A 26,225-nucleotide genomic window follows, 5' to 3' on the forward strand; every position below is an offset into this window, starting at 1 on the left:
TCTGGTCAAACCGACCACAGCTCTTGGCCCTGAGCTCCGCCTCCTGTCTGGCACACGTGACGATATCACTAATGCCAAGCTTTATTCGGAACCTTACACCTACACTTGACCTGCTGGGAACTATTATCCCTTCTTAAACCTCCTTCCCTTCTTATGCCTCCAGGGTGACTCGTTCTACTTCCTGTTATTGCCCCTTGACAACCAAATACGCCCTTTACTTCTCCGTGATTGGCTAATAGCGCTGTCGGTCAGCTCTGTTGCGATAGCGATGGGCGGGGCCCAAGTGGAATTTGTCTGTAGCACCTCTAGGTAGTTTGGCAGCGGTGGGATAAAGAAAGGCGAGACCGGACAAATTAGAGCGCAGCGCAGCGGCCTTCACCGTTTACGCCTATTTTGAGCCCGGTTTCGCCCACTAAAGCTTCGTGTGGGGCCAAGTTCCCACTTAAACTTTACCTTGTCGCTGGGCCAGGAAAATGAAGATGATTGTTGATTTCGAGGAGTGCCTCAAGGATTCTCCCCGCTTCAGGTAAACGGAGTTACCAGGCTTCCTATTGAAGCTCCTATTGGAGCTGAGGAGTCCCAGCTGTCGGCCACAACTCCAGTGCCTGCGTCCCCAGGCCACACGAATGCTGAGTGTTACTCTCTATCAGTACCTGGAAAGTCACGGGTCTGACTGTGCCCGTCTCCAGCTACTGATAGTCATGTGACCTCCCGCGGCCCTCCAGCTCTTTTTCAAGTGCAGGTCAGGGATAGTAGGAGTTGCAGTTCTTGGAGGGCCGCCCATTTGGACACCCTTGCGCTCTTGTTCTTGAGTTGTGATGCACTAATGGAGTGTGTATAAGCAGTAATAGGATAGTGTAGTGCTTGTGGGGAACCTTTGTTGTACTTGTGAGGATTTGGGACACTGACTAAGCCCCACGCCATTAGACTGCAAGCCCCACGCCATTAGACTGCAAGCCCCACGCCATTAGACTGCAAGCCCCACGCCATTAGGCACGCCTTTAGACTGCAAGCCCCACGCCATTAGACTGCAAGCCCCACACCATTAGACTGCAAGCCCCACGCCATTAGACTGTAAGCTCCACGACTTTAGACTGCAAGCCCCACGCCATTAGGCACGCCTTTAGACTGCAAGCTTCACGCCATTAGGCACGCCATTAGACTGCAAGCCCCACGCCATTAGACTGCAAGCTCCACGACTTTAGACTGCAAGTCCCACACCATTAGGCACGCCATTAGACTGCAAGCTTCACGCCATTAGGCACGCCATTAGACTGCAAGCTTCACGCCATTAGACTGCAAGCCCCACGCCATTAGACTGCAAGCCCCACGCCATTAGACTGCAAGCCCCACGCCATTAGACTGCAAGCCCCACGCCATTAGACTGCAAGCCCCACGTCATTAGACTGCAAGCCCCACGCCATTAGACTGCAAGCCCCACGCCATTAGACTGCAAGCCCCACGCCTTTAGACTGCAAGCCCTACGCCATTAGACTGTAAGCTCCACGACTTTAGACTGCAAGCCCCACGCCATTAGGCACGCCATTAGACTGCAAGCTTCACGCCATTAGACTGCAAGCCCCACGCCATTAGACTGCAAGCCCCACGCCATTAGACTGCAAGCCCCACGCCATTAGACTGCAAGCCCCACGCCATTAGACTGCAAGCCCCACGCCATTAGACTGCAAGCCCCACGCCATTAGACTGCAAGCCCCACGCCATTAGACTGCAAGCCCCACGCCATTAGACTGCAAGGCCCACGCCATTAGACTGTAAGCTCCACGACTTTAGACTGCAAGCCCCACGCCATTAGGCACGCCATTAGACTGCAAGCCCCACGCCATTAGACTGCAAGCCCCACGCCATTAGACTGCAAGCCCCACGCCATTAGACTGCAAGCCCCACGCCATTAGACTGCAAGCCCCACGCCATTAGACTGCAAGCCCCACGCCATTAGACTGCAAGCCCCACGCCATTAGACTGCAAGCCCCACGCCATTAGACTGTAAGCTCCACGACTTTAGACTGCAAGCCCCACGCCATTAGGCACGCTATTAGACTGCAAGCCCCACGCCATTTGACTGCAAGCTCCACGACTTTAGACTGCAAGTCCCACACCATTAGGCACGCCATTAGACTGCAAGCGCCACGCCATTAGACTGCAAGCGCCACGCCATTAGACTGCAAGCTCCACACATTTGACTACAAGCTCCACAGGCAAATAACACAGGCTGGTAAAGCTATTGGCAGCTGTACTGTGTTGTGCTAATAGTCCTACTTATACATGTGTGATGATCTTATTGAGAGAAGAGAAGGTAAAGAGGAATCTCCATCCCCTTTTTTTTTCCTTTAACAATGAAAATATTTAATTCTGAGCAACACTCCAATAAACATTCATCATTTTTGTTGGTTTTAAAATTGTCCGTGAATGATTTTGCTAATGAAAGCTGTATCTGTCTGATTGTACATTGAGACAGTGTAGCAGACCCCATCTGACAGTGACAGGAAAAGAGTCTTAGGAGAATAGAGGTTGAGTGAGGAGAGGAATAATAATAGTACTGAGAGTGGGCCCCTGGTCTAAAGTTTTTTTTTGGGGGGGGGGCCTGGTGTAACTTTCCAAAACTGGTTGCCTGATTGATATGGTGCCATGGGTACCAGGTCTGGACTGGGAATCAAAATAGGCCCTGGCATTTCAAACAGCCTCCAGAGGTCCCATAAATAGTAACTGTCTATGGAATCTTATAGCAGCCCCTCTGGTATATGCCAGAATCCACATGTTGTCAGTCCATGCCCGGTGGATATGATTAAGCTTAAACTAACTGTGGGACACTAGCTCCAAATATTTGTTGACACGCATAACATCCAGTCTTCTATCTATCCTAATAGTATTTCCTCAGACATGTCAACACTTCTGGATTTAAACAGAGGGTTTGTGGTGGGGGACGTAACTGGGTGTATCTGAGAGTAGTGGAAAATCCTACGAAAAAAGGGAGAGGAAAAGTTGACATTTATGTTTCCTGTCCCACTAGCTACTACACAGTCAAAAGCATGATCGTTTTACCATCATTCTTAAAGGGGAACTAATGGGGGAATTAATCTGGTTTAAGTTTTACGGTCATGTGGGTTTCACTGTCAGCAATTTGTCTATCTAAATGTCAGCAAACACAAATTTTCATGTAGAGAGACAGATTGCTGAAAGGGTGAGAGTGCAAAGCTACTTGATTATTTTAGATGAAATAAAATATTTTTTTAATTGATTATATTTAGAAAGTGCCATCGGTACGTGGTAAAGGTTGTATTAAATATTTTTCATGATACAGTAGAGCGCTGATAATAAATTTTCCAAAATGTATGCTGCTTTTTTCCAGTCACACAAAGACAATCTCTTCTTTCCTGTATTTTAGGTTTTCCCCAAATTTACACCATTTTGACATAATAGGAAAACTTAAAGGGATACTGTCATGGGAAAAAAAATTTTTTCAAAATGAATCAGTTAATAGTGCTGCTCCAGCAGGATTCTGCACTGAAATCCATTTCTCAAAAGAGCAAACAGATTTTTTTATATTCAATTTTGAAATATGACATGGGGCTAGACATTTTGTCAATTTCCCAGCTGCCCCAAGTCATGTGACTTGTGCTCTGATAAACTTCAATCACTCTTTACTGCTGTACTGCAAGTTGAAGTGATATCTCACTCCCTCCCATTCCCACCCAGCAGGCAAACAAAAGAACAATGGGAAGGTAACCAGATAGCAGCTCCCTAACACAAGATAACAGCTGCCTGGTAGATCTAAGAACAACACTCAATATTAAAAACCCATGTCTCACTGAGACACATTCAGTTACATTGAGAAGGAAAAACAGCAGCCTGCCAGAAAGCATTTCTCTCCTAAAGTGCAGGCACAAGTCACATGACCAGGGGCAGCTGGGAAATTGACAAAATGTCTAGCCCCATGTCAGATTTCAAAATTGAATATAAAAAAATCTGTTTGCTCTTTTGAGAATTGGATTTCAGTGCAGCATTCTGCTGGAGTAGCACTATTAACTGATGCGTTTTGAAAAAAACATGTTTTCCGATGACAGAATCCTTTTAAAGGAGAAGGAAAGCTACCGAAGCAGTTTATTGCCAATAGTGCATGCTATAACACTATATTTATTCTGCAGAATGCTTTACCATACTTTAGTAAACAGCTCTAGAAGCTCTGTTTGTTTAGGATAGCAGCTGACATATTAGCTTAGTGTGACTTCCTGCCTGAGTCTCTTCCTGCTCACTCATAGCTCTGGGCTCAGATTACAGCAGGTGTGTGGGGGGGATTGGAGCTAACTGAGCATGCTCAAGCCCTAGCCCTGGTGATTTAAGTTGAAAACAGGAAGTCTGATACAGAAGCCCGTCTGTACAAAATAGTGGGAAAGATCTGTGGAGTTTCTTTTGACAGAGGACTCCGAGCAGCATTACTCTGAGGATTTACTGGTATATTTATATAGACCTTTCTGATAAAGCCTATTTATTTTTAGCCTTTCCTTCTTTAAAGGGGTGATTCACCAGTTAACTAGTAGTATAATCTAGATTGGCTAATCACGTTTAGCAAGGTGCATTTACCAAGCATAATCAGTCAGGTTTGGTACCATCTGTAGTTGATTCCAACATGTCTGTGTTTTATGTAATTGTTTTAGTACATTCTTCAGATGTTGGTTTCCCTCTGGTGATCTGTCATACACAAATAAGAAGTTTGTTCTATGTATACCACATGCCAACTATTTTGTGCACCAGGTCAAGACAATAGAGTGTGCCCCTCCACCTCAAATCTCCAGAGCAGGTTTCAACAAGGATTTATACACACAAAAAAGAAAAACCAGTATAGTGTAGGGAATTCTGGCAATAATTGGCACTCCACATCCAGTGTGCTTTATTTGTGTAGTCCGCATTTTCAAAAGAATTGGTACGTTGAGGAATCTGAAGAAGAGAATTGCAGTATACTTCAACAATAGATGAATAGATGTGCTTTTAGTCTAATCAGTCGGAGTAGAAACACATTTATATTGCAGCACTGGGCACATAATTACATTGGAAGTTTAACTTATGTATGAAAGTAAATTTTTTGCTCTTTGTGTTCATTGGCATATGTTTGAAAAGGAAATTGTATGAACCACATTTCTGTATGTTACCAGTGTCCCTATCACATTCTGCTGACTCCGAGAACTGTTTACGAGTCCAGACTTAAAGGAACAGTGACACCAAGAAATCAAAGTGGTTTAAACTAATGAAAATATAATGTACAGTTATGCTGCACTGGTAAAACTGGGGTGTTTGCTTCTACTATAGTTCATATAAACAAGCTGCTGTGTAGCCATGGGGGCAGCCATTCAAAGTTGAAAAAGTAAAAAGGCACAGGATACACAGCAGATAATAAACTCTGTAGTATACAATGATATTCTTCAAAACTTATCTGTTATCTGCTGTGTATTCTGTGCTTAAATGGCTGCCCCCATGGCTACACAGCAGCTTGTTTATATAAACTATAGTTGTGTTTCTGAAGTAAACACACGAGTTTTACCACTGCAGGGCCACACTACATTTTGTCATTCATTTAAAAAACGTAAATTTTTTGGTGTTAGTGTTCCTTTAAAGCTCTGCATGTTATAATGGCTTTACCACAGAAACATGGAAACCTATCTTGTGTCAAATATAATAAATTCCCTCCCTTTTTAATATTTTTTCATAAATATTAAAGGAAAGATATATTATTTCTTATGAAAGTTACATGTAGATGTGTTTCTAAATACAGCTTCTAATGTGACTGCAGACATGTGACTGTCCTATTCCTCCTGGATTTTTTTGGATTAATGAATACGTAGACATCCTAACCATGAATACCACAGATGAGACATTTTGAAAAACAAAAAAAATGTTGTGTTGCTTATATTGTGTAGAAGCACATTTACACGTACACTTACAGTCTCAACTACTATACCCGTAGAGTGTTTTGTAAATTCTTAGGGAATTGCTTTTAAGGTTATTATTATATTTAGAAAGTGGTTCCTCCCCTATAATGGTAAGAGGTGTTTGTCTTTATATGCCACGTCTTTTAATGCTGATGTTTTATTTTGTGTACTTATCTTTTGAAGTTAATAATTGTCATAGTGCTTGCAGTAATAATGCAGAGGGCATGGTCCACTATGTTTTGTTAAATCTAAAGAAATTTAGCAGCTGCCTTTAATTGTATTTTGAAGTTTATTAAAGGGGTGGTCCACCTTGACATTAACGTTCAGTATGCTATACAATGGACAATTCTAAGCAACTTTTCATTGTCTTCATTATTTATTTTCTATGGTTCTGGCTCTTTCCAGCTTTCAAATGTGGTCACTGGCCCGATCTAAAAAAAAAATGCTCTGTAAGGCTTCACATTGATCATTATTGTTACTTTTTATTACTTGTCTTTCTATTTAGGCCTTTCTTTATTCATATTCCGGTCTCTTATTCAGATGCATGGTTGCTAGGATAATTTGGACCATAGCAACCAGATTGCTTAAATTGCAAACTGAGGAGCTGCTGAATAAAAAGCTCAATAACTCAAAAACAACAGATAATAAAAAATGAAAGCCAATTGCAGATTGCCTCTGAATATCAATTTCATCATATTAAAAGTTAATTTAAAGGTGAACAATCCCTTTAAGATATATTCTCTAACGGAAGCAATACTCCATTCCAGCTTTCTCTCTTTGCTTTTCTAATGGTAAATCACTGACCTGGCCTTTTTGTTCTGATCATCTTTTGTCAGTATTAGGATCAGTGTTAGCCTGGATTACATAGGCCCCACCACATAATCATAGGTAGAGGGTGATTTTTTTTTTTGGGGTAGGCTAAATCTAATGTTACTTTAACAGTTTCTTCGCCTGCGATTTCTCACTAGTGGAGAAACAGCTGATTCAGTCCCATATTATAAGCACTGGCAAAAGTTGTGATACACCTGTCTGATTTTTTGGTGTAAAAGGCACTACAATCTGAAATCTGCCCCATACATGGTCTGACTTAAGAGCTACTAACTGATGCTCTCACAGGCTTCATGGTTATATATTAAGCAATTTTCCACTTGCCATGGACAAGTCCAGACTATTTTGAAAATAATATTCATAGCACTCCTATTATCAAAATGATAGGAAAAGCTCCATTCATCCACATTACTGGAAATCAGGACTAATGATTAGGTTGTTTACCATTAAATCATGTTTATTTGTCTACTTTCACATAAAACACAAGGGATATGCTAAATGTTTCGTTTATGGAAAGGTAGAATGCAGATATATTTTGGTCAGTTCTTATTCAGTATAATATTAGATGAGGTTGAAGAAAAAAGGACAAAGTTGCATTCAACAATCAACTCAAAATTGATGTCTTAGTGAAAGTAGCCTAATTGATCTACTAGCTGACCCAGAGGAAGGGGACATACATTAAAGGCACGTGCTGCAGTCTAAGCTGTGATACAAATGAATGCAGCACTTCGGTAAGAAGGAATGGCATATTTATTTGGTAGACAGCTAAGGATACAAGGCCTTTAACCCCTTAAAGTAACAGTCACCAATATCCAATCACAATGGTTCCATTGAACTATTCCGGTAGGTGTTAATTGAATGTAAAATTATGTTAGACACAATGGTCTCATAAGGACTGCATCACACCTTCACATTTTTTTTTTACGTTTCAGCTTACTACCTGAATAGATCAATGGAACTGCCATTAGCAATGGTATTTATCTTTTGTGCTTGCAATAACCACCTATCCAGGTTGAGTTAAGATGCAATTATTAAACAATCCCCACATACCAGACAACCAGATTGAAGATTAGCAGTTGCTTTGTCTCTTGACCCTGATTGCCAGCATATGCAACCATTCTAGGAAAGTTCCGTCACACCTATTTCCTAACTGTACCTGGCGCACAGATCTGCTGTTATACTTTCCCATCCAAAATCTCTCAAGATTTTCGGCACAAAATCTCATCATGAAATCACTGGAGTCATACCTCCCAACATTTTGGAAATAGAAAGAGGGAAAAAAAGATTTGCCGCATGGAGTGTGCTGAAAAATTTTGACCACGCCGATTTTGTGACCACACTCCCTTATTACCATATTCATTTTACAAAATATGGCAGGTTATGAAAGTTTGAACACATTTCTGTGGTTTTTATGTGTTGTTAGAGTTTTGCTAATGAAGGTGAATTGCCCTTTAAGCTGCAAGTCACACTTTCCCCAAGAGAACTGCTTATCTTAAATTGTTTCTTTGCTTATCTTAAATTGCTATAAATGTATCAAAGTGCACCTGTCACGTATTCTGGGCTCTTTTTCTGGCTGTTCAGAGCAGGAGATCAAAGAGAGACTCTGATCATTTCAGTAAATATCCGGGACTGCGAGTTGAGCTGTCAAAATTGGGACTGTCCCGCGAAAAACTGTACAGTTGAGAGGTATTCTGAAGTCCCCAAGTAGGGATTTTGTTTTCTACATATACTAGTCAGCATCTCCCCCCCCCCCATTCATGCTCAAATAGGCACATCGGTCAGTCAGAGGATTTTTTTTGGAGGCAAACAGAAACCTCCCCAAACCTTACTGAAAAGCTATTCCTGCACATAACCTCCCCAAAGAGCTCACTAAACATATAAGTGCAGAATAGCACATACAACAAGTTGTCCTAGGCTGATTCTGCCAACGTATAGCTCTCCATTTGGGTCCACACATGCTTCTATATGGTCTCCCTCCACTTGAAGGACGCTGAGCCAGCTGGTGACATTCTAGCTGGTGACATTCTAGCTGGTGACATTCTAGCTGGTGACATTCTAGCTGGCTCCTCTGGCAGTGAGTCAAGAAGAGATAAATTATCATGTGTGCATGAATTGATGGGGGTCTAGCTGGTAGTGGGGAATGAAAGGACTAGTGGCAGATAGTTGGTTGGTAGTGGGTCATCAATGTTATGTAGTGTATGCATTCCCCCCTGAGTTTTTCCCTGTACCTTGGTGAGTCAGTCCTTTTTTGGATGTAGAAAACTTTGATTCTGAGTTTGATAAATATGGTTAGCAGGTAAACTTTATTTTTCTTTTCTGGGTTTTTGCAGCTTCAGTAAATAAAGAATATAGGCATTCCCTGCTGCACTTTCTCCTTATTCACTCGTGCCTAGATCACATCGCTTCATACACAACGAGTTAAATGTGTTGAGTTTTAGCTGGCAAGGTTTGATGGAAAAAAGAATCAGAGCTGCATAAAGCTTTACTAATGTAAAAAAGGTTTTGCAAAACATCTGCCTTTGATTGTGTGTCCCTCCCTATGAGATTGCTGCTGTGTGAGGCTTCCAAACTTACCGGTATTGGTTTTTTTTATGAAAGTAGTAGAAACTATATTGATATTTATATTTCATTCTACTCTGCTTATACTAGTATGGTGCAATAGAAACAAAAACAAATCTACTTTACATTATGAACCAAATACCCAAAAATGTATTTCAGTACTCCAGAGCTGAAGGATGCAGAAAGTACTTTAAATGTTGTGAAAGCGCAGAATATGTAATCAAGCATCTGTGATAGGAATTGACTCACTAAGAAAAACCTTTTGCATTGTTAACGTTTGACTGTCCCCATGCCAACCCTGAGTTCAGCCTTACCTTCTTTCACAGACATTTTCAGTGATGGATTAATGACATGTGGGGCTCGGGGCGAAACTTAGGGTAGGCAGAAGAGGCAGCTGCCTAGGGTGCAATGATAGGGGGGTGCTGGGCAGCTACCTCTAAAATTGTCTTCTGCCTACCCCTAGTCCATGTTCAAACCCCTCAGTCTTCCTTCCCTCTGTTACTCTCATCTCCGTCGCTCATCCCTCCCTTGCTCACTCCTTCCCCTCTGTCGCCATCCCCTCCATCACTCTTGCCTTCGTCGCTGTCGGGCACGTGAGGGGGGAGGCGGGGGTGGCCGGCCAGGTTGCCTAGGGCGCCTGGCCCGGCCTTGCATAGGCTACATCTACCCAGGGCCCTCTTCTAGGCTACTGCTGGGTTGGAATGTGTGCAGAACCAGGCAAATGTGCACCCAAGCTGTCTACCCTGGGTCGGGTTATGCTTGCACCAGCGACCTCTCTGAATTTACACGCATCCGACTGTGCCTGATCACACTGGGTCCCTACTCTCAATTTTCCCTTTAATTGCTTCTTGGCTATGTGTGCAAAAAAATCTTTTGTCCTCACATTTCAAAATTTTTAAAAAAGGTGTGCTCAGGTCAGAATTAATACAAAAATTTGTGTTTTCACCACAATTTTTTGTGTGCGCAGGCCTGAAAATTTGTGCATGCACGCACAGGCATCTACCATAGTGCTATTATTCTGAACATAACTGTATAAAGCAGAATAAGAACAGCATAAACATGTCAGTGCCATGTGGTCATAGAACTGTGCCAAACATGAACCTCAAATGCCTATTTCTACTGTCTTAACTTTTCCACATGGGCATAAAGTAAATCACTGTATTCCCAGCCCATTTAATTATTGGATTAATGTTATAAATGTTTTGCATATACATTGCCATGAGCACTTACATGGAATAAACATGTTGTGTAGTAGTAATAATAAAACGTCTTCTGACTTTATATACAAAATGCTGTGTGTATCTTACAGGGCATCTTTAGAAGATGTTGAAGGTGATGTGTCCGAGTTAGAAATTAAGCTTGATAAGGTAAGGTTGCTTTTATATATCCTCCCTCTTTCAGAGCAGTGCTGCTTTTTTTACAAAAGCTTTTCACCAGCAGAAAAATAAAGCTGCTTTACAAATACTAGTTGCCTATTACATATTATCTTGTTATATGGAATTGCCAGTCTCTGGTCGTGGCAGGTCTTGCTGGATTTAAACGAATTGTTCAGGGTAAAAATATAAAATGGGTAAATAGATAGGCTGTGCAAAATAAAAAATGTTTCTAATATAGTTAGTTAGCCAAAATGTAATGTATAAAGGTTGGATTGACTGGATGTGTAACATAATAGCCAGAACACTACTTCCTGCTTTGCAGCTCTCTTGGGTCCACTGGCAGTAACCAATCAGTGACTTGAGGGGGGGGCACATGGGTCATAACTCTTTGATTTTGAATCTGAGCTGAATGCTAAGAATCAATTGCAAAATCACTGAACAGTTATGACCCATGTGACCCCCCTTGAAGTCACTGACGAACTTTTAGAGAGCTGAAAAGCAGGAAGTAGTGTTCTGTTCTGTTATGTTAGACATCCAGTCACTCCAGCCTTTATACATTACATTTTTGGCTAACTAACTGTATTAGAAAAGTTTTTTATTTTGCATAACCTATTTACCCAGTTTTTATTTTTGTTTTAAGTTTTTAGTGAGAATTGTGGTAATAAATGTGCCTGAAATTGCCTGTCACTGTTGTTATCACTGTGCCTAAGGCAGACTGTGTATAGTGATTGCAATAGTGACAGGCAGGCTGAAAACACTGAAAATAACGGCTTCTCTGCAAATGAGCACCATAGCAGTCAAAATGCTCATTGTGCAGTAGGTAGGCCTTAGGGTGCCTCATTCAAAATATTTGTCCACTCACCAACTCCAAGTTAAAGCTATACCATCTACACCCCAAAAATTTTATTTCCTACAAATTGTCTCATACCCCATTCTGCTAATGAGCCATCTTTACTTCCTAGATAGATTGAGCAATATAAGACTTGTAATTTCCACCAATTAACGCATACAAATGTTTTTCTTTCCAAAACTATAAATGTTCAGTACATTGTCCCCTAATGTCTCCCATTTTATTTTTAGCTTGTGAAACTTTGCATTGGAATGATTGATGCTGGAAAAGCTTTCTGTGCTGCCAATAAGCAGTTTATGAATGGAATTCGGGACCTTGCACAGTATTCTAGCAAAGACTCTGTGATTGAAGTAAGTATGGTTTTGTTATAACAATGGAAACTTGTATTGTGCTCGGCCTATGCAGTGAAAATTAATGTCCCTATGCTAACCAGGAATTGTCCCTGTTTCCTGCAAGTGATCAGATAAAATAAAGAATCCCATTGTCTGATTCTTTGGTTTGTTTTTGTGTGACTTCCTATACAACCCCTCACTTTCGATTTGAAGGAAATGGTTATTTTCAGCAGTTTATAAAAAGCTGTTTCATAACAAAATGAGAATAAATGCAAACACTAGTGTAGGATTATCTTTCAATGTTTCATTTTTATTTTATTTATTCCACAGAGCAGCTTGACAAAGTTTGCAGACAGTTTACAAGAGATGATCCAGTACCATGCAGTAAGTTTAATAAGATAAGGCCTATATAAACTTCCTACAGTGATTAAACCACATCATAAACTCTAAACCTAGCTGTTTGTTCTCCAAAATCACTCCTAGTGAAATCAGTCATTCACTCATTCTTGTAACATTTGGCAATCTTATATTCTTTCAGATGCTATTTGACCAAGCCCAACGATCAATCAAAACACAGCTTCAAACGTTTGTTAAAGAGTAAGTAGTAACTGTTCCCAAGATTATTCAGCTGTATTGTCCTTAAAGGGATTGTTCACCTTAGAGTTAACTTTTAGTATGATGTAAAGCAGGTGTCCCCAACCTTTCTTATCTGTGAGCTACAATCAAATGTAAAAAGAGTTGGGGAGCAACACAAGCATGAAAAAAGTTCCTGGGAGATGCCAAATAAGGGCTGTGATTGGCTATTTGGTATCCCCTATGTGGACTGGCAGCCTACAGGAGACTCTTTTTGGCATTACACCTGTTTTTTTTGCACCCAAAACTTGACCCCAAACCAGGAATTCAAAAATAAGCACCTGCTTTGAGGCCACTGGGAGCAACATCCAAGGGGTTGGGGAGCAACATGCTGCTCATGAGCCACTGGTTGGGATCTCCGATGTAGAGAGTGATATTCTAATACATTTTGCAAATGGCTTTAATTTTTTTACAATTTGTGGTTTTTGAGCTATTTAAGTTTTTAATTAGCATCTCTCAAGTTTGCAGTTTCAGCAGTCTGGTTGCTAGGGTCCCAGCCATGCATTGATTTGAATAAGAGACTGGAATATGAATAGGAGAGACCTGAATAGAAATATGAGTAATAAATAGTAGCAATAACAATGTGTAGCCTTACAGAGCATTTTTTTTAGATGGGGTCAGTGACCCTCATTTGAAAGCTGGAAAGAATCAGAAGAAAAAGCAAAATAATTAAAAATATATTAAAAAAATTAATTATGGAGACCAATTAGAATTAGAGTTGCTTAGAATTGTCCATTCTATAACATACTAAAAGATAACTCAAAGGTGAACCACCCCTTTAAAGAATTATTATCATGAAAACAAATATTTGCATATAAATGTTTATCTCATAGAAATAATACACTTTTTTTTGGGTGGAATGGACTCTTAAGGGCAAAGACACAAATGAAGATTTGGGAAGATTTAGTCGCCTGGCGACAAATGGCCTCTTATTCGGAAAATAAAGCTGTCTGAGTGCCACCCCGCTGGTGATTTAGATTCTAGCCGGCGCGAAGGCTCTTCGGGGACATTAGTCGCCCGAAGAAAAGGCGATTTGTCGACGGGCGACTAAATCTCCTCGAATCTTCGCATGTGTCTCTGCCCTTAGAAATTCTACACTGTTTCTGGTATAATCAGGATACTCGTCACTAATCCTCTCAGCGGGCTGTCTCTCTACATTTGACTTTGGCTGGACTTATTTTGAAGGACAGTTAGCTCTAATACATTGTCTAGTCCAACAATTGCATTAACTGGCAATCAAAACCTGACCAGCTCCTGCATATGCAGAGACATGGGTACACTAAAGAATATTTAGAAAATGGTACATCATTTTAAAGGGGAGGTTCACCTTTACATTAAAATTAAATATGTTATGGAATGGCTCATTCTAAGCAACTTTTCAATTAGCCTTTATTTTTTATTTTGTAAAGGTTTTGAATTATTTACCTTCTTCTTCTTACTCTTTCCAGGTTTCAAATGGGGGTCACTGACACTATCTAAAAAACAAATGCACTGTAAAGGTGGCCATACACGGATAGATCCGCTCGTTTGGCGATGTCGCCAAACGAGCGGATCTCCCTCCGATATGCCCACCTTGAGGTGGGCAATATCGGGCTGATCCGATCGTGGGCCCTAGGGCCCAACGATCGGATCCTAGCGTTCGCCAAACGGGCGGTCGGATCGCGGGACCACCTTAAGGCTACACATTTATTGTTAGAGCTACTTTTTATGACTCTTCTTTCTATTCAGACCATCTCATATTCTAGTTTCTTATGAAAATCAATGCATTGTTGCTAGAATAAGTCAGACCTTAGCAACCAGATTGCTGATATTGCAAAGTGGAGAGACAATGAATACAAGCTCAATAACTCCAAAGCCACAAATAGAAAAATAAAAACCAACTGCTAATTGTCTCTTTGCATCATACTAAACATTAATTTAAAAGTGAACAACTTTAATTTGGTTATATTTAGAAATGTACTTATTTCCATGAGATGAAGCTTTTATTAAATTTTAGTTTTCACAATAGTTCCCCTTAAAATAGGATCACATGTTTTTGTGTAGTATTACAAACAAAATAAATATGAAAGTAGAAAATAGAAAAACTGGCACTATTGTATTTCCTGAAAGGAAAAGATAACATTCAACATGGGGACAAAGTGCTCATAATCACTCCCCATTCATTTCTGTGATGATCACCTGCAAGCATATGTGCAGTCATTGCTATGTACTTGCTGTTGAAGTGAATGGGAAGTGATTTTAAGTGTTCTCCCAAACCTCCCTATCTGTTGTGATTGTATGTCATTGCTCTTCAGCAACAATAACAGCAACAAATTAAAGAGTTTTGCATCCTTTTAAACATTATAAACTGCTACCGTGCACCAATAAACATTTGCTTTTCCTTTGGAAGCTTTACGTAGTTTTATGTAAATAAGCCACAGTTTAACGAAATTTATGCTTTCTAGGGATCTTAAAAAATTCAAAGATTCCAAAAAGCAATTTGATAAGGTCAGTGAAGAAAAAGAAACTGCTTTGGTGAAAAATGCACAAGCTCAAAGACCCAAACAACATGAGGTGGAAGAAGCAACCAACATTTTAGTAGCCACACGGAAATGCTTCCGACACATTGCTCTGGATTATGTCCTACAGGTAACAAGCATTTTACATTAGTGACAGGATTTTAGAAATGTTGTACAGTGGTTAATAAATGATATCTTATGATTTGCTACTTGATTACATGATACTTTATATTTTTGTCAGCATTGAAAATTAGTGTTAAAGTAAAAGAATTCTGTCTTGTATACATCATTCCCCGGATTCCTTCAAAACAGATCAGGGCATTGCTTGGGACTTGAGTTGCAATACTTTGGTGTCTTGCATACATGTTTAAAAACTGAACTTGGCAAATCCATTTCCTGACATCTGAGTCTCTAAATAGTGCGCTGAGCTCTAAAACTGCAGTCAATTTTTCTGCTGAGAGCAGCCTTTATATTTGGAAACCACTGCCTTTTACCATTTGTTCCTATTTTTATTCATAGCTGCTATCCTACAATGTAAAATAATTGTTGTGGTTCACATATGTTCTATATGTAATCATCCAATAATGTACTATTTGCACTCCTTCCAAGAAAGTGTAACCATTTTCACTCTCCCTCTTTGAGCCCCATAAAAGTACAAGTGTCTAAGACACTGCAGTGGAAGTGCAGCGAGTAAAGTGCAAAATATATCACAAGTTTTCCCAGAATTTCAGCAGTGCTGTTCTTGCTGGGAGTGGTTGTATCTGACACAATTGTGGGTAAGGTGTCAAAATGAAGGCATTTGCACTTCACTGTAAATCAATTGCAATTGGTTGTATCTGACACAATTGCACTATAAGTTTTCCAAAGACAGGCTTCATTTCTGATTTTCATTGTGATAATGACACATCGTTCAATACTTACAGTTCAGTGTAAAAATAAAAACTGGGTAAATAGGCTGTGCAAAATAAATAATGTTTCTAAAATAGTTAGTCAAAAATGTAATCTATAAAGGCTGGAGTGACTTGACTTCTAACAGAACACTACTTCCTGCTTTGCAGCTCTCTAACTCTGATTAAGTCAGCGACTTGAAGAAGGGCCACATGGGACATAACTGTTCAATGAGTTTGCAATTGATCCTCCGCATGCAGCTCAGATTCCAAATCAAACAGTTATGACAAATGTGCCCCTCTTAAGTCACTGATTGGCTACTGCCTGGTAACGAATCAGTGGAAACTTAGAGAGCTGCAAAGCAGGAAGTAGTGTTCTGGCTATTATGTTACACATCCAGTCCTCTAGCCTTTATATATTACATTTTTGGCTAAAGAACTATTGAAACTTTTTTATTTTTATTTTGCACAGCCTTTCTATTTACCCAGTTTTTCTTTTTATACTGAACAATTTCTTTAAATGCATGTGTGCTGTGCCTATTGGCGCAGGCTGCTGAAGGAACCCTGGAGCTACTGCCTCATCCCAAAGTGACAATAACTTCAGGGTTTCTCTGCATCAAGAGGTCCAACAGCAGGGCATATTGCCTCAGCTAAACTGTGCTTATAGTGGTAAATGATTCCTACAAATCAGCAGTTGGAAGAATTATTACTTTTCCTGTTCTACAAAAACAAAAATCTCAGAAACTTTTAGTATGCTGAAAAGAAACGCTTAAACTGCAATAAAAATTATGATGGCAAAAAAAATTAAATTTTTTTCCAGCCATTGATGATTGTAAAAAATTATTTTGCATTAGAAATGGAGGCTTCTCCAGTACAAAAGACCCCAGGCACTGATGGGCTGCCGATTGACTGGTACTGGCACAATGTGAAATTTCTAGTCCCCAAACTACTAAAACTCTACAAGAGTTTGACAAATTTGAGTCACCATGGTCCTCAACTGAGGCCACTATAATAGTAATTCCCAAGCCTGGTAAGGGCCCACTTAAATGTGACTCCTACCGTCCCATATCTTTGTTAAATTCTAAAATTAAGATACTGGCAAAGGTGCTAGCCAATCGGCTAGCCACAGTCCTCTCATCCCTAATAGACATAGACCAGTCAGGATATCACTATATGCGGACGACACACTCCTTTATTTAGGGGATGGCGAAGCCTCTCTGAATTCTGCACTTCAAATAGTGACAGAATTTGGGAAGTACTCCGGACTTCTAATGAATTGGAGTAAGTCTCAAAGGATTGCCGCTACAGATAGTGACTAAAATTAAAATACCTGGGAATCACTATAGAAAAATTCCCCTTAACGTTCATTGAACACAATCTCCAGCCAATAATACAAGAACTATCTTCAGTCCTAACATACTGGGATAAACTGCCCCTATCCCTTATAGGAAGGATTAATATAATAAAAATGATATATCTACCTAAGATTACATATATATTACGTAATACACCTATAGAGATACCAAAAACACTATTCCGCCGTATAGATAAGATTATCTTCCTTTTCATATGGGCCCATAAATATCCCACACTGTGACACAACACTCTAAACGCACCAATCTCAAAACTAGGGTTGGCAGCCCCAAATTGCCATGTGTACTTCTTAGCGGCTCAGCTGTGCCATGTACACACCTATCTACACTTTGAGGCTGATAATCCAGCTACGTTACTTGATGCTCTATACTTTGATTCAATAGAGGTGCTTAAAAATGCTCTGTATAGTCCAAGGAAAGATATATAAAACCTATAATTCCAGTGTTAGCGGCCACAAAGAAAGCATGGGACCAAGCGAAGAAGCTAGTGGACCCCCACTCGAATAATATATCACCAGAGTCCTCTTTATGATTTAATAGCTCACTAGCACACTTCCAAAATCTACCAAACATGTCGCTGTGGGCAGGTGCAGGGGTTAAGAGACTCAAGCACCTTCTGCAGGAAGGCACCTTTATCACAAGACCACAAATGGTGTTGAAAGAAGAACTAGCAAACATCCCCCTATACGCATATTTTCAGATTCGACCATGCTTTTCAGGCGCAATTCCAGAGTAAACCACAGAGTATACAACACTCTTCACTCGAAAATTCCCTACTAAACCCATCTAAAAAGAAATGAATGTCCTGTTTGTATATGGCACTCATAGGTAATATATATGATCCTCTCCCACGGGTGAAACTTAAATGGGAAGCTATTACACCTCCCTTGGATGAGGAGGAGTGGGAAGAAGTAGCGGACACCACGCAGGGATGTTAGAGCATGGGATAGGCTTGTACACTTCAAAATCCTGCATCAAACATACCTTAGCCCGGTGAAACTACATTGCATGGGGAAACTGGCTTCCCCAAAATTGTTTAAGATGTAATAGGGAGTCCGGCATTTGTAGGTTCGACTCCTGCCTGGCTCGCCATTTGTAAGTTTATATCAATAAGATATATATATATTAATATACCTCAACCCATGCACTTTAAGGATACAAATGTATTGTTATTATTACTTTTTATTACTCATGTTTCTATTTAGGCCCTCTCCTATTCATATTCCAGTCTCTTATTCAAATCAATGCATGGTTGCTAGGGTAATTTGGATCTTAGCAACCAGAATGCAGAAATTGCAAACTGGAAAGCTGCTGAACAAAAAGATAAATGACTCAAAATCGCATATAATAAATAAAAACCAATTGCAAATTGTCTCAGTATATCACTTTCTATTGTACATAGTACTTAAAGTTAATGCAGAGATGAGCAACACCTTAAATGCATCTGTTTTGCACTCTCATGAACAATGTAAATCTAAAAGGAAAATATAAAGCTTATTTATGAAATGAAATTTAGCATCAGCTGCAGTTTGTTGAATAATTCTTAATAGCCATGGATTAACTAAATGGATAAAATGTTCTGATAATGTTTTAAAATATTAAGGTTTTATTTCAGTTTTTAAGGGCATTGACTCCAGGCTTCCTTTTTTTTTAACATTTAAATTTATTTTTATCCTAGATTAATGTACTCCAATCAAAACGAAGGTCTGAAATTTTAAAGTCTGTAAGTATACACGGCATAGACTGGTTGGGGGATTTCCCATGCTGTATCTTTTGTATTTTAAAACAAAGTATATTATTTAGCTTCATATATGTGCACTTAATTTGTAGTATTGTTCCATTGTTTACCACAGTGTTGCCAAAGGCAGCCAGGAACAGTGTCCTATTCTAAAGAACAAGAGCTGTTAGGCGTCACTGCAAACTGTCCAATTCTTAGGAACCTTTTAAGCGGTCTTTGATTTTATTATCTTTGTTTCATTGTCCCTGTCTTTTGCCTATTTACAGTTGTCCTTGAAAAACTGTTGTGAGGCTACAATTTTATTGCTATTGTTACTTTTTTTATGAGACAAGGAACAGTTCAGTGTAAAAACTGGATAAATAGATAGACTGTGCAAAATAAAAAATGTTTCTAATATAGTTAGTTAGGCTAAAATGTAATGTATAAAGGCTGGAGTGAGTGGATGTCTAACAACAGAAATTGCCACTAAAGATAAGGGATCAGATAGCATATTTTGGCCAGGTGACATCAGGGGAGTTTTACTAGCACTTTTAATAAAATCCAAACTCGGTGGATGTCGTTCTGTGGTGCTCTATCTGGGAACTTTGCTGCTCAACAGTTCCATATACATAACAATACTCCAAAGGTAGTCAGATGGCACTCACACAGCAAAATGTGGTTATAATTTGTGGTTTAATCAGATCTCTGCAGAATGTGCAGAGATCTGATTAAACCACAAATTATAAGCACATTTTGCTGTGTGAGTGCCATCTGATTACCTTTGGAGTTTTGCTAGCAGACTATAAAATTATTTATTTGGAAAGGTGTAAAAGGGAAGCTGAATTTGAAATTCGCTATGACTTGCTTAACTTAAAATTTTAATCATTCTATAATCACAAATATAGACTAATTGCAAGTTTTCTTAAAATCCCTTTAGAATGAAGTAAAAAAAATGATTAAAACTTTATTCAAACCCAGTCTATATAGTGCAATCTATTCCTGTCTGGAATTTTGTCTGTCAATCATCTATCTGTGAGTGCACAAAGATAGCATTTTTTTTTTCAAGGAAAAAGATTCTCCTTGTATAATACCTGGTCTGAGCTTTCATTTTTTTTTATTGTAAAATTGCTTCCAATGTTATTATCTCGGAGATATTAAAGGACCAGTAACAACAAAAAATGAAATTGTAAAAAAGTAATAGAAATATAATGCTATGTTGCCCAGCACTAGTAAAACTGCTATGTTGCCCAGCACTAGTAAAACTGCTATGTTTGTTTCAGAAACACTGCTATTGTTTATATAAATAGGCTGTTGTGTAGCCAAGGGGGCAGCTATTCAAAGGAGAAAAGGCTCAAGTTATACAGCAGATAAGCTCCGTAGAACATGTTATCTGTTATCCATTATTTATCCTGTGCCATATAGCCTTTTTTCAATTACCGCCATTGCTACTTAGCAGCTTGTTTGTATGAACTATAGTAGTGTTTCTAAAGCAAACAAACAAGTTTTACCTGTGCAGGGCAACCCTACATAATATTTTAATTACTTTAAAAACACTTAATTTTTTGGTGTTACTGTTCCTTAAACGCTAAGCACTAAATAAAGTAACGGTTCTTACTGCTCTCTTACTGCTCTCTAGTAAGTCTGGGTCTTTGTACAGATCTTGCTGGTGATGGCACCATCTTCAGAGTGAGGAGTAGTGCTGCAAAATAAATTAAAGGAAGCATGAATTAGCCGTTACAGGTATGGGATCCATTCTGTGGAAACTGTTATCCAGAAAGCTCAGAATTACGGAAAGCTTGTCTCCCATAGACTTCATTTTATAAAAATAATCCAATTTTTTTTAAAATGATTTTTATCATCTATACGGACCGACACAATTGTTGATTTTTTTTTGGATTTGGTGCTGCATAAATTAACCAATAGACGCAATACTGTGGGTTAGACTTTCCAGCTTGTTCCTTTATTATGACCTTCCTCTTGGTTTTTATTTTATTTATTTTTCTCTTGTTATGTCCTACGTTCTGTTTTTTAGCTTTGTCCTTTCTACATCCAAGTATATGGTCTGTTCCTCCATGCTTATGTTTATCTTCTGTTTATTTTTTTTACTTGTCCTGTAATATCTGATGCGTTGCTAAGTACAACCTTCCCTAGCAACCACCATTGTGCCCCATTTGTCTGTATATGGACTGACACAATTTGGGTGCTGCATAAATTAATCCGTAGTTGCAGTACTGTGCTTCCTGTTGACAGATAATACAGTGGGTCTCTGAATGTAATCTCACTTCAAAATGTATACATTATATAAAAGTACAAAAGTGCTTATAAAACACTGGCAAAAAGACATCATAAAAACCTGAGTGGGAGATAAGCGGAACAAACAAACAAAACTAATATCAAGTACATTGGAGAATAGCTATTCTCCAATGTACTTGATATTAGTTTTGTTTGTTTGTTCCGCTTATCTCCCACTCAGGTTTTTATGATGTCTTTTTGCCAGTGTTTTATAAGCACTTTTGTACTTTTATATAATGTATACATTTTGAAGTGAGATTTTGCAATCATGAATTACGATTGACTTATTATTTATAACAATGTTTAGTTGTTATATTTTTGGTTTACTTTTGAATTCTTAATTTGTGAAGTCTTTTACTTTAGTGGTTTATAGTTTATTATTTTTTCCCCACATCACTTTGTTTTTTTTTTTTGTTGTTGTTGTTTCACTTGTCTCATTATCATGATGGCATCCACGACCCTTTTCCTGCCCCTACACCTATAAATAGTGTTTGCTTTCACCTGTATTACTTTGAGAAAGGACACACACACACACACACACACACACACACACACACACACACACACACACACACACACACACACACACACACACACACACACACACACACACACACACACACACACACACACACACACACACACACACACACACACACACACACACACACACACACACACACACACACACACACACACACACACACACACACACACACACACACACACACACCCCCCACCCACCCACCCACCCCCCCATTAGTATGCAGCAACCTGGGTGCTAGTCCGAGAAGTATGTAGACACAGCACTCCAAGGAAATACATCAAGTCAATATTCAAATGAAAGTGGAGATTTATTGGTGATCCAACGTTTCGGCTCCGCACAGAAGCCTTCGTCTTTACCTGACGAAGGCTTCTGTGCGGAGCCGAAACGTTGGATCACCAATAAATCTCAACTTTCATTTGAATTATTGACTTGATGTATTTCCTTGGAGTGCTGTCAATCCCTGCATTATTTATATATATATATATATATATATATATATATATATATATATATATATATATATATATATATATATATATATATATATATATAAATTCGATTCGGGTGCAGGGTCAAAAGCTTTACATATAAAATTGTTGAAAAGACCCGCACTCCATTTTATATGTAAAGCTTTTGACCCTGCACCCGAATCTAATCGAGTCCGGATTAGAGTGCGACTGCTAAGAATTGGCTATATATATATATATATATATATATATATGTGTATCAACGAAAAAATAGCCGCACCAACAGGACTTTCATGAAAAACAAATAGTGTTCTTATTCAACGTTTCAGCCCCGTACTCGGGCCGTCCTCAGGAAGTGTAAATCCCTGTTCCCCAAACCCAACATTTAAACATTTACAGTTGGCGCCAAATAACGTCCAGTAGTGACGTTCTGTCTGGGCGTCTGATGTAATCAATGACGTGTACAAGAGTGACGTGTGCTAACGTTAGTGTCATTTAACTTTAAATTAGCGATAAGTGAAAACATATATATGAAACTCTTAGGTGATTAGAAGTGGAGTCCCATCTTATATCCAATGTGCCTCGTGTACAGAAATGTGTAATTTGGTGTCCCATAAGTAGATCAAAAACCATCATCTACTTATGGGACACCAAATTACACATTTCTGTACACGAGGCACATTGGATATAAGATGGGACTCCACTTCTAATCACCTAAGAGTTTCATATATATGTTTTCACTTATCGCTAATTTAAAGTTAAATGACACTAACGTTAGCACACGTCACTCTTGTACACGTCATTGATTACATCAGACGCCCAGACAGAACGTCACTACTGGACGTTATTTGGCGCCAACTGTAAATGTTTAAATGTTGGGTTTGGGGAACAGGGATTTACACTTCCTGAGGACGGCCCGAGTACGGGGCTGAAACGTTGAATAAAAACACTATTTGTTTTTCATGAAAGTCCTGTTGGTGCGGCTATTTTTTCGTTGATACATGTACTATGGACATAGGACCAGCACACAGGCATTGCTTCTTGTTATTGCTGTGCACCAGATCTGTTTCTTTTATATATATATATATATATATATATATATATAAATATAAAAATATATACACACACACACTTGATGTGTGAAGAGAAGACATCGATTTCTTTTCCACTTTCTGGCATGCAGAATGATGTGTCTATGTTGGTTTGTGTCTGCATTTCTCTATGTGCTGGGGGATGTGCTACTGCAGCATAGGAAGAGGCTGCTTTGGCTCATTTTTCAAGGGCTCTAAGACCTGAGAATGGGTTTGTGACATTCTTTAGCTTTTTTTTTTTTCTCACTGAATGTACATGATTTCTGTTTGTCGCTGCTTTTTGTTTAGGAGAGCAGGAAACGTATGCAGATAAGGAATAAGCATGAGAATTTGTAAAGTATCTTTTTATTCATAATGGTTATTTGAATTGGTCAGAAGCATTTTTTCAAACCCTAATAATAATATATAAAAACTTGCATTGTATTTCTGCATTGTATGTCTAATAGAGTACTTCTGTTTATTCTTAGATGTTATCCTTCATGTATGCCCACCTGACCTTCTTCCATCAGGGCTATGATCTTTTCAGTGAGCTGGAGCCATATATGAAGGATCTGGGTGTACAGGTAAATGCTATATACTCTTTCATTTGCCAAAACTTGAATTTGGCAAACAAAACAGAGCAAATATAATTATAATGTTTTGCAGCAATTTGTCAGACAGTTTAGTTCATTGTAAATAAATTACCTTTGATCCATTCGGGATTGATTTCCATCTTGAACAGTGAATCATGTAGCGAAGGACAGATAAGGGATAAAATGAAATGGGGATAAAAATCACTAGTGCCATTATGTGCAATGATCCCACTCATTTCATTTATATAACGGTTTCCCTGCTGCTTTGTAAAAGTTTTTCATCTCTCCAGAAACAATGCCATACCTAGATTTTTTACAGAATAATTTCTAGATTCTTTACATCGTAAATGTTTTTTTTCTTCTTGAGGATTGTGCCCCATGTTTGCCTTTTCCATGTCTTGGACCCCTTTCTTTATTTGTTCCTTCCCAGATTCATGGACATCTTCTTTACTGCACCATATGCCGTTAGTAAACCAGTTACATCAGACCTTTGTTCACTCTCTCAAACTGTGCCTGATGTATATCAAAATGCTCACCTTTTCCTATGGCAAATATGGCAAATCATTTCTATGGCAAATAATCTGCTTTGATTTTGTCAGACAGCACCTGTAAATGATAAAATACAGCATTTATACACTTTTACATTAATAAGATAAATAAAGCAGCTGAGAGTAGCATAAACAAGTAAAGTAAGTTAAATATTAAAAAAAAAAAACTATTTTCCCTTTTGGTAAATGGATTTCAGCACAGAATTTCAGGTAATGTTTTGAAGTAAAGTCTGCTCACAAAATTTTCTCTCGCTCTACCCCATCTCAGCATACTCCTTACCTGTGGTGTAGATGTTTAGAGGTGTAACAGAATCTAATATCCAGAAAACTTCATCTAGCAGAATCAGAAATCTTTGAAAAAAAAAAATTGTTTTTGATTGATTTGCCCTTGCTGATGTCAACAAGTTAAAATGTTTATTTGTATGCTGCTCCATGATGTCTTATCCAGAAAACCCTGCACATTTGGATAATTAAGTGACCACATTTTCTAACTTATTCATAAAATGATGGTCAAGAGATGAGAGGCTGCTTTTTGGCAGTGTTTTTTGTGTTTGTGTGTGACACATTTCTCCTGGTCATCAGAGCACTTTTCTTCCTTTTAAAGGAGAATTACACCCCCTACTACAACCCCCATCTGCCCTCCATAGCCCCCCCCCATTGGAGCATGTGTGGTTGGAGCTTGTCTGTGATAAATTTCAACTGTGCATGCTCCGTGTTGACAAAGAGACATGAAAAGGATCATAAGGGAGAGAAGGGTTTTTAGACAGAATACTTTTTCTATGTAATAGACTGTAGGGGGGGTTTGTATATAGGGGTTACTTTTCCTTTAAATAATAATTGCTTTGATGTTTTTGGACTAGGAGCTTCTTAATGTGATTGTATTTTTTTAACAGTTAGATAATCTTGTTGGTGATGCTGCAAAGGAGAAAAGAGTTATGGAAATTAAACACTCAACAATTCAGCAAAAGGTATAGTAAAGCATGACCGGTTTTACGATAATGTTGCATCAGTTTACAAGAAGCTTGCTGTCTTTTCAGTTAATTGACCTTCTCCACAAAGCTTTAGTACTGAGAAACATGATATAAGTCTCCTGGTAGTGTTGGCTTTCCAATCAATGACCGTTTGCAAATAAATAGTAATATACTAAATTATTAATTTGATCCACAGCACAATTTATATTTGATTACTAAGACTCTGTAAATTAAATATACCATAGCATTGTCATTCAGAATAATATAAAAGCAATGAAACTTCTTAAGTTCTTAACCTAAATGAGGTTTTGTGTGCCTATATTAAAAAAATGCAGTTATACTCTTAAAGCTTTCTTTTCCTACCTGGCATATGCTTTATTCAATTTGTGGTTAATTTGGTATGTATATCACACACTGTGAACTGACCAGTGTGTGAGAGGAAACAGCTTGTAACAATAATGTGGCCGTAAAACAAAGGCTTCTTATTGGAAATATTGTTGTTGGATAGTGGTAGATATATGTTGGTTACTCTTTCATTGAGGGTGGGTTAGGGATATTTTTTTTTGTCAACTTTCTTTTTATTTCAAACATTTTTCACCTTTCCCATATGATTGTTTACAATAACATCGTAGTGCACAACACATGAATGCATAGTACTGTACATTGCTTTACAAGGGAAAAGGTACAATAAAATGGAAAGGAAGAAAAGAAGGAAAAAGAAAAGGGAAAGAAAAAGATAAGA

The 26,225-nt window shown here is 38.7% G+C and overlaps 1 protein-coding gene across 4 annotated transcripts in view; it reads left to right on the forward strand.

Annotated features, from left to right (window-relative positions):
- Positions 1 to 212: 212 nt before the first annotated feature.
- Positions 213 to 26,225, forward strand: part of acap2.S (rfGAP with coiled-coil, ankyrin repeat and PH domains 2 S homeolog) — a 59,610-nt gene continuing 33,597 nt past the window's right edge. Inside the window, exons 1-9 of one of the 4 annotated variants that reach the window (XM_041563972.1) lie at positions 213 to 526; positions 10,639 to 10,696; positions 11,786 to 11,905; positions 12,218 to 12,271; positions 12,426 to 12,484; positions 14,965 to 15,148; positions 18,957 to 19,001; positions 23,860 to 23,955; positions 25,406 to 25,480. In XM_041563972.1, coding sequence (XP_041419906.1) covers positions 474 to 526; positions 10,639 to 10,696; positions 11,786 to 11,905; positions 12,218 to 12,271; positions 12,426 to 12,484; positions 14,965 to 15,148; positions 18,957 to 19,001; positions 23,860 to 23,955; positions 25,406 to 25,480 — 744 coding nt within the window. In that variant the 5' untranslated portion in view covers positions 213 to 473. 4 annotated transcript variants of the gene reach the window in all.

The sequence above is a fragment of the Xenopus laevis genome, chromosome 5S (genome assembly GCF_017654675.1).
Source record: "Xenopus laevis strain J_2021 chromosome 5S, Xenopus_laevis_v10.1, whole genome shotgun sequence".
NCBI classification, from domain to species: Eukaryota; Metazoa; Chordata; class Amphibia; order Anura; family Pipidae; genus Xenopus; species Xenopus laevis.